Here is a 14,001-nt window from a genome sequence, read left to right as displayed (position 1 = left end):
CATGCTGGTTGATAAGTTATACTAGTGCTAGTTAAACTTATAGATATCTAGTTTTTAACGTCTGTGGTAAACAGTATAGCACCGGGTAGTATTATTATCAAATTATCAGATTTCAAATTTTGGATTAGCTTAATTTTTCTTTAATCTGTTTTTGGGAAACTATGCTAAGTAGTAATAGTTTTTTAGACATGGTAGATTCTAGTAGGTCTTTCAGTATGAGATGGAGATACTATATTTAGAAGTCAAAGAATTATATCGAGATCTAGTACGCACTACGCAAAACAGCAAGGTTTCTGTTCAGGGCTTTTGCAAGAGAGGATTTGAGCCTCTCAAGCCCTTACTGAAATGGAATTTGATGATGAAGAATGAAGATCCAGTCTGGCTCAAAATGTTATTTAATTCAATTATTATTAATTTTTACTCTCAGAGTGACTTACATTATAATAGAAATATTAAATTACAGTTAGAAATACTAGATTTAGAATCAGAATAGACACAACTGGTCATAAGTGACACTCTGAATATTTAATGTTTAAAAGTTGGAAAATCATATTAAGGAAGACTATCTTATCTTCTTATCTTTGTGATACAGACGGTACAATAATATTAAGTTGTTTTGTTTTTATTTAAATAGTTGTTTAATAAATTTAGTTATAATTTTAATAAAAAACAAGATTACAAAGAGAGTTTGTGTTACACAAACTCAGAGGCGGCCCCCGTCGAAGTCGGATCCCAGTCGGATCTGCATATTCGCAAATAATATTCAAGAGGTGATTTAATTTTGATGTAAAATGTTTTACACGTTTCGGATGTTCCTTCAAAGTTGAAGATAATTACTTCCTAGTCCAAACCTCCCGCAGGACGACGGGGGATGGGAGCGGGCAGGGTTTGAACCCTGGGCCATCCATAAATCTGAACGACAGTCCAGCGCGCAAACCGCACGACCAGGCAGCCATCCGATGGTCAAAAGTAATAATGTTTCAAAGATTCATTTGCCGTAAATTTAAATTTAAATTTAATAAAAAAAATAGTAGATTAGTTTTAGTATATTAAAACATTACAATATTGATCAAAACGTTTGGAAATGAAAATCTACACTTTTTTTTTACACTTTAAGTTTAGAAATTGAAATTCTACATCTTAATCTAGTCTATTTTAGTCTAAACTAGATCTAGAAATTCTAGATCTAGACTCTAAAATAATTTTAATTAGAATATAAATCCAGATCTAGATATACTGTAATAAAAATCTAGATCTAGTTTAAAAAATCTAGATTAGATCTAAATCAAGATATCATTCCTTTTTTAAACGCGAGTCACATAACGAGGCTTAATAAACATTACGATACCGAGTTCTTTTTTCATTTCATTTGAAGAATTAATTCCATATAACGTCAGAGGGAAAAAAAACACTACGTCACACGGGCTAGCTAGACTAAAAATCGCCTTCATCTATAAGAGCCATTTATCGAGTGTTCATAGACTTTGGTGCACCGAGTGCGTTCTTTAAGCATTTCATTTAAAGAATTCATTCTATATGACGTCAAAGGAAAAAAAACACTACGTCACACGGCCTAGCTAGAATAAAAATCGCCTTCATCATTACGAGCCTTTTATCGAGTGTTCATAGACATTGGTGCACCGAGTGCGTTCTTTTAGCATTTCATTTAAAGAATTCATTCCATATGACGTCAAAGGAAAAAAAAACACTACGTCACAAGGCCTAGCTAGACTAAAAATCACCTTTATCAACACGAGCCATTTCTCGAGTGTTCATAGACATTGGTGCACCGAGTGCGTTCTTTTAGCATTTCATTTAAAGAATTCATTCCATGTGACGTCAAAGGAAAAAAAAAACACGTCACACGGCTTAGTTAGACTAAAATATGTTTTCATTAATACAAGCAATTTTTTCGAGGGTTAATAGACATTGGTGCACCGAGTGCGTTCTTTTAACATTACATTTAAAGAGTCCATTCATATGACGTCAAAGAAAAAAAATTCCATTACCTCACAATAGGCTAGTACCGGTACCATAAAAAAAAATGTCTTTATTTACACGAGATATTTAACGAGGGTTCATAGACATTGGTGCACTGAGTTCTAATAGATATTATTTAAAAAGGATCAAAGCCACATTGTTTTTGCGTTTTGTCTGTCAGTCGGTCTGTCCATTATCTTGATATAAAAAAAAACAACTAAAAGTTATTAAAAATTGATTAACCTTTATTTTACGTTTCAAAACATCGCAATAATTTTTAGGTATGAACACAATTGAAAAGTTTATATAATAGATTGTTCCGGATGTTTGTATAAATAGTAAAAGAAAAAGAGAATTTCAGATAAATGTAATACCGTTGATTAAATTTTTTGGATGGTCTCGATTTTCATACCTTACTTTGGTGTTTGGATTCTGTTTTCCTTAAAAATCGGAACATAATATTAACGATAATTAGATTTTTTAATGTTTTAGGTAGAAAGTTAAATGTACTGTAAGAGAGTAGTGAGTTAAATAATTTTTCATAAAAATCCGTAAAAACATTATTTCGTAAATGAGAAGATTATTTGTTTATTAATTAGAAGAGGGAGTTCAAATAATTATTTGGCGTTAGTAGATTTTTAAATAAATTCGGAAATTTCTGGCGACGATTTGTAAGAAACAAAATCCGGAACTTTCTTTATCGATTACAAAACTTCTATGTTATGTTTTACAAGAAAATTAAATGTCTAAAAAGTAATTTTCAGTAATCAATTCTAGTAAATTACTTTTTTTAAAAGCCTTATGCGATTTCAAACAATCATTAGGCATAATTCATGTTTTATAAAACAATATCCGGAACATTTTTACACTTAATGAAATATAAGTCAGTATAGAGATTATGATTTAGCATTAATATGCTATTATATAAAAAACGGAACAACATATTATTGATAATGTGTTTTTGCAACGTTTAAGCATGGCAATTGAATGTAATATAAGTTAGAAGAGCAAACAAACATTTGTTGGCGTTGATTAGTTTTGCACAAAAAAATCCGGAACAATCAATTTTAGATACTTAAAACTATTGAGATGTTATGGGAGGAACATTAAAGGGTAAATCAGATTTTCAATAGCTTTTAGAAATCTAGTTTTTTAAATCTAATCGTGACGGACAGACCGACCAACAGACAAAACGCACAAAAATAAGCTTCTTTTATTCGGATGGGGGCACTAAACAAAAAATAAATAAAATCTGATTTTTAAAAAAAGTTTAAGGAATTGGTTTAGCACCTGATCATGTTGCGACGTTACGCTACTGCAAGAAAATCGCTGCATAAAAAGTCCATTTAAAAAAATGTGCGTGATATTTACATACAAAGTGCATTATTAGCCTTTATAAACAAACAGAAATGTTTTCTTTTAATTTTAGCAGCTAGTTAACCAGAAAAAACGTCTTTAACTATTATTTGTATTTGTTGTAAACATTTCCTGTACATTTTAAAAATATATTTGACTTAGTGATACTGAAAATACACAAAAATTGTCCATCTTTGTTAGCATATTGTAACATTGCCTCCCTTACATTTACGTAATTGTTTTAGAATTGGTGTATTTTTATGAAAAAATCGCTTGCATAATTAATTTTATAAATTAAACGGTTTGCTTTTAGAAAACCAAAAGTAGCCGTTGCACCTAAACTTTTCAAGCCGGATTTAATGATGAAATAATATTTTTCATATCTCTTCTAGTTTTCGAGATCTGAGTGTGACAGACGGACAGACGGACAGACGGACATTTTGCACAAACCTAATAGCGGCTTTTTCCCCTTATGGGGGCCGCTAAAAAAAACGAAAACATTGCTTATCTTAGTCACTAAATTTAATCAAACCGCCATATTGGTCAGGGGCACGAAACTTTTAAAATTTATCTCCTTTTACATATTTTTCTATGTAAAAGCCAGGAGATTCCAAAAGCCAATGAATAAATAAAATTCCTGTTCACACAGCGTATAGTTAAAAAAACAATAAGTCAACTGAAAACGCATTTAAACTACAAAAGCAACAAAATAAAAACATCTGATTAAAGCCAGAAACATCGTTGTTAATTTTACTAACAAAACATAAGCAAAAGATAATGAGTTTTATATAGAACTGGGCATGTGTCTAGTATTTGGTATATTGATATTAACATGTTGAATACGGATGTGTCTTTATGGATCTAAGTTTATTTGTTGTACTGAAATAGAAAACCAACTTGTTTTCAAGCATATATATCTTCTATACTATAAAGTAGAATGTGAGGCGTATGTATGTATGTATGTATGTATGTATGTATTTATGTATGTATGTATGTATGTATGTATGTATGTATGTATGTATGTATGTATGTATGTATGTATGTATGTATGTATGTATGTATGTATGTATGTATGTATGTATTTATGTATTTATGTATGTGATGAATAGAAATCAAAACCGTTTGACCAATCTTGATCAAACTTAGCAGAAATGTTCCTTGGGTACTAACTTAGACCGTAGTGTATGTATTGTAGCCCTAAAACAAACTTAAGACCCTAAAAAAAAAATAAAGTTGTCCGACTCTATTAAAGCTATAGTATTTATGGATCTAGGCTTTGTTTACGTTGACATGAGAAAAGATCGAAAGGATTTAGATCTAGATATAATTTTAAGAAATACACTTTGCGCAGATAGTTTTTTTCTTTGACACATGAAAATAACAAAAGAAGGTCCATTGATTTCTTTATATAATAAAATTAACCTTCAAATTTGTGTTTCAAAACCATTTTTTTACATAAATTAGTTCCTTATATCTGTGACTACAGATTTCCTGACGAACATTCTTTCATTAGACAATACCGTAATGTTACACATCTTGCCATCCCTAGATCTAAAACTCTAATTCAACTCTTAAGATGATTTAACTTCTCTTCGCACAGATAGTTTTATACTTTAACACATGAACATACTAATGTTTCATTTCATATTTTGATTAAATTAACATTTAAATTTGGTTTTCTAAAGCATTTTTAATACATTCGTTTACGAAAGCTGCGAAGCCGAGTTGAGATAGGCCTATATTCATTCATGAATCGCGTACTAAAAATTATTTCGTTTAATTGTTCACTTTATAATCCCATTCATTTAACAAAGCTATCGCTCTTTTCGTTTTTAATAGATATGAATGTATCGGCTTCGGGTAAACCCATTTTCACAAAACTAATTTTATTTTCGTAGCAAAAGAGAAAAAAACTTGAAAGGATCATTAGCTAAGTTTAACATACATCTAAATCCAATCCACTAGATTAGTAAACACAAACTTAGACCCGCAGGCCGCGGGTAATGTCAGGCTAGTATATTATAAAGTAGAAAGTAAGGCGTATTTATGTATGTATGTATGTATGTATGTATGTATGTATGTATGCATGTGTGTATGTGCCGAATAGAAATCGAAACCGTTTGACCAATCTTGATAAAAATTGGCAGAAATGTTCCTTGGTCAACCGTGACGAGCTACGACGGTCAGCCAAAACAGTTCGGGAAAGATCAGAGTTGTGTGAATAGTGCTCAGGAGCGTCACGAGGGATGACTTCATGTGATTACTAGAAGGGTTGAGCGATGTTCCGTCCGGTTCTGGAAGGCTAGTAGGCTAGTCACAGTCAGGTGCGGTTCAGAACACGGTTCACTACAGCCCGGTTCACTACAGTCCGGTCGACTACAGCACAGTTCAGAGTGGTTCAGCATTGTGGGTCTGTACGGCGCGTTACGATGGTTCAGTGCGGAGTACTGTTAAGTTTAGTCAAGACGAACGGCGTCTTGATCTTGGTCTGCGATCGAGTCCGACAAAAGGAGCCCACTTTGTTAAGTCAGTCCTGAACAGTTGAACCCAGTGCAAGCCCGGCACGAGGCGGAGAGGCCAGTGCAAGAGTTGATACGGCGGTACGGTGTTCACGGAGAGATATTTGTACAGCCTGTGTTACGTGTTGCCGATTGCACAGTAATGGCTGTAATTTATCGAACATTAAAGTGTTATGTTTGGAGCCCTGAGTTGTCAAGTTCTTTAAGTTGGTGGTGCAGTTTTCAGAGAGCCTGGATAATGAGATCCGTTACAATATATATATATATATATATATCATAAAGTAAAGCGTGTTGATGTATGTTCCGGATAGAAATCAAAACCATTTTAACAATCTTGATAAAACTTGGCATAAATGTTCCTTCTTGGGTACTACCTGGAAGAGTAAGGTATGTAAAGTAGCCTAATCAAGCTTAAGACACTCAAAAAAAAGTTGATCAACTCTATGAAAGTATTACTATTACATAGATCTAGGTCATATAGCCACGTTTACATGAGACAAGACCGAAAGGATCTAGATCTAATTTTAAGAACTATATTTGCATAGATAGTTTTTTACTTTGTCGAAGGATAGTACATTGATTCCATTATTTAATAAAATATTAAACTTCAAATTTGTGTTTCATAAATTCGTTCATTATATCTATGAATTTCGACGTCCTGACGTATTTTATAGTCTCATTCGTCGTGCGCTTCTTTCATTACAAAAGATCGAAAGGTTACGCATGCGCAGAACTTAAAATCTTTCGAACCCTAGGTCGACTAATTTTTACTTTAACACATGAACGTACAAAATATAGTATATTCATTTCATTATAAATAAAATTAACCTTCAAATTTGTGTTTTAAAAACAATTTTACATAAATTCGTTCACTATAGCTGCGAAATGTGTCTTTAGCCGCTTTGACATACATTTTAATAGTTCCATTCATGTGTCGCGATAATCTTAACATGCGTTATCTAAACACACTATGATTGGACAGACAAGATGAGGCCCTATATGAGGATATTAAATATACCAACATACAATAATTAATAAGCTTATTGAGACCTTGAATTCACTCTTGTAATATATAAATCTACATCTATTATAATAGTATCTAGACTCTAGTACTAGATTTAAATATATATAGGCCTACAAGCAAATGATTTTATTTAAAAAATGTATATATGTCGATTAGCTATTTTAATATCTCCATTCATACCATTTTTACATTCACATTAGCTTTACTTTTAACATTATTATTTTGTTTAATTGTTTCTAATACACTATACCAGTGACTGTATCAGTAAAACGCAAGTTACGACCCGCGGGCTAGTATTTCTATATATAAAAAAGAATGCATATGTAACTGTTAATATAACATTGTTAGTTTAATTTTATGTAGATTCAATCTAGAATCTAAAAATTTTAATACCATAGTAGTCTTCATTTCATTGGCCTCCTTCAGTCGTAGGGCGACTATGGTTCATCTCAGAGCACACTTCCTCATGTGGCTGTGGAGCCCTATTTTGGAGAGACACTCCCGTCCACAGATAGCGCAGGTTAAGGTGGCTTTTGCTTCGGTGGTAGAGGAGCTGGCCGTTTTTCGGATTGTGCGTTTTTCTTCCTGGGCTGAGATCCATGTACTTTCACTGTCCATAGCTTTCTTGGTCACTGTCTCTCTCCACCTGTTGCGGTCTAGAGCTATGTCTTCCCAATTGTCAGTATTGATGTTCACTGATTTGAGGTCACGTTTTATTACATCCATGTACTTTTCCTGGAGTTGGTGGATGGAGAAAATCATGTCAATCGTGGATCTCCCTGAGCGAAAGCCGCATTGTGATTCTGGATAGACCCGATCAGCGAGTTTTTGTAGCCTGGGAAGTATCACTCGAGCAAAGACTTTGCCTACAATACTTAGGAGGGAGATTCCCCTGTAATTGTTGCAGTCGCTTCTGTCACCTTTGTTGTTATACAGTGTAATGATTTTAGCATCCGCAGGTCTTGTGGCACAGCACCTTCTTGACAACATTGATAAAGCCGTTCGTGTAAAGGTTGGATAAGAGTAGATTTGCATTGTTTTAGAAGATCTGGGGGGATACCATCGCATCCGGATGCTTTGCGGGCAGCAATGTTGTCTATGGCTTTGTTGAGCTCTGAAAGGGTGGGTGTTTCATCTAGCTCGTTCATTGTGGGTAATTGTCTGATGGCCTTAAGGGCTGAGTCAGAGACTGAGCTTGTTGTGGCGTAGAGCTCAGAGTAATGCTCAACCCATCTGTGCATTTGTTGGCACTTGTCTGTGATAATTTTTCCAGTGGTTGATTTCAGAGGTGTTTTGGGAGGGTCCGAGAGCCTTTTTGATTCCTTCGTACATCCCTCTTATGTTGTCCACTTGGACTGCGAGCTGAATACTCTCACTGAGCTCTACCCAGTATTCATTGGCACAGATCCTTGTTGTCCTCTGTGCATTGGCTCTAGCTTCTTTCAGGTTTAACAGGTTGCGTTGGGTAGGTTTTGCCTTGTAAGTAGCGAATGCATCTCTCTTTGCTCTGATGACAGGTGCTAAAATAGCTGCTTTAGAGTCAAACCAATCATTTTGTTTTGTAATTTTTCTTCCAAAGATTTCCAGGGAAGTCTTTTGTATGGTGGACTTGAGGTGTTCCCATTTTTCAGTTGCTGTATTTTCAGAGATATTTTTATACTCGCGTTCAAAAGATTCCGCAAACTGTATCTGGAGATCAGGGTGACACATCTTGCTTACATCCGATTGGGGTCTTCCAATCTGCTTGGTATGGTGGATTTTTTTGGGGAGAAGATTGATCTTAGAACAAACCAAGGAGTGATCTGTGTCGCAGTCTGCACTGTGATAGGACCTGGTAAGCTTGACAAATTTTAATCACTTTTGACTTACCATGAATAGGTATAGTTGGTGCCAGTGTTTGTAGCGAGGGTGCTGCCAAGATACTCTGTGCTGCGGTCTAGTCTTGAAATAGGTATTAGTGACGCAGAGGGAGTGTAGTGAGCAAACCTCGAGGAGCCTTTGTCCATTTTCATTTACTTTTCCGACACCAAAACGCCCAATACAGTTGTCCCATGCAGAGTTGTCAGATCCAACGCGTGCATTGAGGTCGCCGAGGATGATAACCTGTTCCGTAGTTGGGATCTCGCTAAGAGCTGACGAAAGGTTGTCATAAAACATATCTTTGGCCTCTGGTGTGGAACTCAGTAGGAGCGTAGGCACAGATCAAAGTCACATGTCCAATAGATGTGTTAATGCGTAGTGATAGGAGTCTTTCTGAACCGTTGCACTTCAGCTCTACTGTGTTCAGCAGTGTGTTCTTAACTGCAAAACCAACGCCATGTTCCCTTACTTCACTTTCGGCTTTGCCTTGCCAGAAGAAGGAGTACTCTCCAGTTGTTTTTTTTTTGGGGTTTTGGCTTTGAATAAGTGAGATGAAAGCCTGGGCATTGTTTATGGTCGGAACGACCAAGTTTTATCAAGATTGGTCAAACAGTTTTTTTTCTATGCGGGACATACATACATAGACCTTACTTTCTACTTTATAGTATAGATGAATATGTCGGCTGAACAGGTAAACCGATTATCATACTCTACTTTTATTTTCGTGGCTAAAATGTGATGGAACATTCTCCATTTTTGACATAGATCTAAATTCAATCCAGTAGATCATTAATACCCAAACTACTGCCCGCAGACCGCGCTTCATACCCGGCTAGTATATATAAGGAATAAATATACAATTCGTTTCATCTCAGTTTCAATCTGTATATACATATTTGTAAAATACCGCTGACTGATTGATTTATATACAATGAGATCTGTGCAACTGCCAAACAGATTCGCAAGCTTGCTAAGCAACAGTTTTGATTGATTCGCAGCATGAACCCCTCAATATGCGAAACAAAACACAGGCTTTTTAGTCAACTTTTTTTTTTCGGTATTTCCCCAAATGGCCGCAGTCTAAATATAAACCATAAATACAAAAGTTTAGAAGACTTCCTTACAACAAAATGAAATTAATTATATGGTGCGCATAGACATAAATATTTATGTAGACATAAATATTTATGTCTATGATGGTGCGTAACTCGCCATTGTGGACACTTTAAAACAATAAAAAATATAACTAATAGTGCAATTATTTTCTCTTAATAACTAATGCTTCCCCATGCGCAAAATTAAATTCTGAAACTCTTTAATGAATGAGGAAAAACAAAAACATATAGTCCGTTCAATATATATATTTTCTAGTTTTCTAGCCAAATTTAAATGTATTTTTATACTTTGAAAAATTATAACGGTCAAACTGGAATTTTTGCCAAGATCCGTGTCCACCCAGGTTTTGAGCCCACCAACCAAGAAGATTTTTGTTTCCACGAAGGTACGAGTTGAGTTGAATAGAGGTATGGTAAAAACAACTAAGAAAAGCAAATTAATATTTTCATTTTTTTTTTCTCTCGAAGACACCAATACCTTAGGGCATATTAATAGTTTTAATTCAAGTCAAAATTATTTGTTGGGAAGCAAAATTAGAAAATTTTGTAGGGAAAGAGACAATGACTATATGCGTGCAAAAAAAGAGTTCCACAGAAAGAGAGAGAGAGAGTAGAGGATAGAGAAGAAGAGAGGGGAAGAGATAGAGAGAGAGATATAAGGCGAAAGAGGAAGATATGGAAAGACCAAGAGAGAAATAGCTGACCGCTCCAATTCAAGTTAAAAGTCTAAATGGGAGAGAATTAGAATGCGCAGGGTGGGGAAAAAAGGTGGAGGGAGTCGAGAGAGAGAGAGAGAAGGGGAGGGGAGGGAGATAGAGGGTGAAAAAGGAAAAAAAAGGAGAGAGAAGAAGAGGAATAGATAGAGAGAAAGAGGAGAGAGAAAGAAAGAAAGAATGAGCGGGCCGTTCAATTGTACAGATACTAGAAATTACAAGTTTAAAAGTATGTTAGAGGGCTTGTTAAAATTCGGGCTGTCTCATTGGAAGTGCAAACAAACAAAAAAATAAACAATATTCCAAAAAAGAAATAGTGTTATCGCACAAACTCAGAGGCCGCCCCCATAGGATCCACCAATTGGGAAGGAATATTGAGCTCTAGATTTTTTTTTACTCATCTAAGGTAATAGAATTTCAAAAAATCATTTGGCGTTAATTTTAATTTGAAAACAAATTAAATAACCTATAATATATGAGAATACTTTTAGACCTAAATAAAACCTAAATGCTATATATATCAGCAGAGCAATTTTAGATGTTTTGGTATATTAACAGCATAGTATCGAAGCTAGATCTAGAATTAATATATCTATATATACTCAAATTTAGATACGTTCCCGACTTAGTAGTTACAGTCCCGTCTATCACGCTTTTCATAAAAAAAAATTGATAAATGTCAATCTTTTATTTGAAAATCTTTCTAAAATCTAAATAATAACTTTAAAGTAACCAATTTCTTCTCGATCCATATTTCATGTTCACTGCCAAGCAAACTCTTGTGTTAGGGGCATGAGTAGTGATTTTACTTGACAGCATCATGCCTTCTTCTCAGAAACTGACATCAGCACATTTCCTATCGACTCTTGGAGTGTTGTTCCGCATCAATTCCAGCATACAGTATTCCTAGGCTTAGCTTTTCTTTCTGTTCAAGTCGATGACAGGGTGATGGATGTCATACACCAAACATAGAAATTCACAAACAGAGTTCCCGTTTATAAAGAAAGCAAGAAAAACCAACAACCGCAGTGAAGTGCGTGCTAGAAATGTCGATCACAGTTTTCTATCGCACATGTTAATATAACCAAACATCAATGCAGATCGTAATTTTTTAATTCGTAGCTCCCAGTAAGCCTCCAACATTTACATATTTCCGTAATAGATCTATTCATAACCCCTAAAGGTACTTTTACCCAAAATACAAATGTTCAAGAACCAAATGTGAAGGAATCATTATATAGGGCTATCCCCTATATAATGAGCAAAGTAAAGAAGCATGTTAGTAATGCTCATATTTTGACAGCGTTTACGGATGCTTCAGTCAACTACAATTTCTTTCTCTTGTTCAAGATACCAAACAAAATAATTAATTAATTAGTTTATTAACTAATTGGTTTATTTTGTTTTTATTGATTCTTGTGTTGTCAGGTAAAAGAAATAAGTGTGCAAAATTTTCAGCTTGATCCAATATTGGGCGTCGGAAAAATAACGTATACAAATTTTTTACCAGACAGACAGAGTGAGTTGATATAAGCTTTGTAAAAAAATATTTTGACTATTCAATGTTATATTTTTTTATATAATTAGCATTAATGCTACGTTGAAACTAGTTGTATACAGTGGATACTTCTATTATGTTTCATGAACAGTAGCTTAATAGAGAGAGGAGATGTGGTTGAAAGGAAGAATATAAAACTTTCCACATTTGATGACACCAAAAAAATATTTCCACCAGCCATTTCCAACAAATATTGTTTGATTAATGAGGCTTCATGAATAACAAAAAAAAAAGGAAGTAATTTTATTTCAAGAGAAATTTCAAAATATTAGATTTGATTATTCTCATACTTTGAAATAAGATATAGTAAAGTCAGTACATGTGAGTGAGCTTGAATTGTAAATAATATAATTGCAAAAGACATTGGTCATTGAGTCAGCACTAGGGTGGTTGTTTTTTTCTTCAAGTAACCTATGGGTAGACATTCGTTCAGTTTTATAGAAAAATTCATCAACAGCAAATTGTGTAATTTTGTATTTTAGTTTGCTGCTTAGGGTGAATGAAAATAATCAGTGGGAAAATCGGACAAAACGGTCAGTTTAAAACACTACGGAGTCACACATCTAAACAACGCCTTTGGAGAGATAGCTTAATGAAGTTTTATCAGGCAAATCATCACACATGACACGCCAATAGTTCAATTTTTATGTCAACACCGAATATTCCACAAAATTAAAACAGGTCCGCGATATTTACTTCTAGAGTGTAGATACGTTTACGAATTGTAAGAGCAAAGTCACCTAATATTTTCTTTTGAAGACCATAAAGTATGTTACATAGTGATGACAAATGGTGATAGTACATTAACTAAATAAGTAATAGTTGATGAAGAAAATAAATTTAAAAAAATGTAATCCCCACAAGTGTAATGCTACTTACTAAATTTGGCGATCATGTTAACTTTCAGTAAGCAGATCACCTAAGCTCTGTCTAATGGCCCAATAAGGTAGGCGATATCGAAACAAGATTTGTCTGTCTTGGGAGTTATCTCGCTTCAGGTAAAAAAAAAATACAAGAAGTACAGGTTATTAATGTTTGTTTTTTTTTAACTAGGTCACAACGACACACAGCCTACAGCCCTACACACTGCTTTGATACAATCGACCCTAATTCCAATGTTTAATAGCGCTGATAAAAAGAGGTTCTCAAAATGTGTAATTATTATTTTTGTAAATGTATTTTAAATCATCTGCTAATTTTTCTAGTTTCTAGTAATCACAACAAATTTCCGTAAGGATCAATAAAGCAGTCTTAGTCTTAGTCTTAGTCTCTTAGTAAACATAGTGTTTTGTATATTGTCATAATATTGGGCTAGAAGATAAGGCTGTGTTTTGGTATAAGATAGGTTATGTTGGTTTAAGATAAGCTATGAGAAATGCATAGCAAACGTATTTTATTTACATATCTAACGAAACAAAAAAAAAATAGAAGTGTGTATATGGGACATTTTTTTATACAAATAAAGCTGTATCTAGAAATGTAAAGCTTAATCCTAACACGTAATTTTTACAAAGCTTATATGAACTCTGTCTGGTAAAAATTTTAGAACTTTAATTCTCCCACACCTATTCTTGGATCAAGTTGAAACTTTACACAATTATGTATTAACCTATCAAAACATAAACCAATAATACAAAAATTAACCAATGGGTCAGTTAATTAGTTCCCCTTTCAGAAATTGTGTTTTATATGGCAGATGATGTAAAGGTCATCTGTTTCTGTGGCCAACGGTAAACAAGGGTGTCATATGGCCAGCGCAACGACCAACCGCCTTTACCTTTTCCCCAACTAATGTCAGGTACCCGTTAGAGCTGGGTGGAAGCACTGGCGGATCCAGGGGGGGGGGCGGTAGGGGCGATCGCCCCCCCCCCCCCAG

General features: G+C 34.4%; 1 protein-coding gene across 1 annotated transcript in view; it reads right to left on the bottom strand.

The window, feature by feature from the left end:
* LOC106080300 (uncharacterized) overlaps positions 1-13,214 on the bottom strand; it is a 32,100-nt gene extending 18,886 nt beyond the window's left edge. The window contains exon 1 of the mRNA XM_056026180.1: positions 13,005-13,214. Within this exon, the coding sequence (XP_055882155.1) occupies positions 13,005-13,020 (16 nt within the window). The 5' untranslated portion in view covers positions 13,021-13,214. The remainder of the gene's footprint in view (positions 1-13,004) is intronic.
* Positions 13,215-14,001: the final 787 nt, after the last annotated feature.

The sequence above is a fragment of the Biomphalaria glabrata genome, chromosome 4, assembly GCF_947242115.1.
Source record: "Biomphalaria glabrata chromosome 4, xgBioGlab47.1, whole genome shotgun sequence".
NCBI classification, from domain to species: domain Eukaryota; kingdom Metazoa; phylum Mollusca; class Gastropoda; family Planorbidae; genus Biomphalaria; species Biomphalaria glabrata.
Note: the sequence above shows the minus strand (reverse complement) of the source record. Positions and strands in the feature narration are given on the sequence as shown.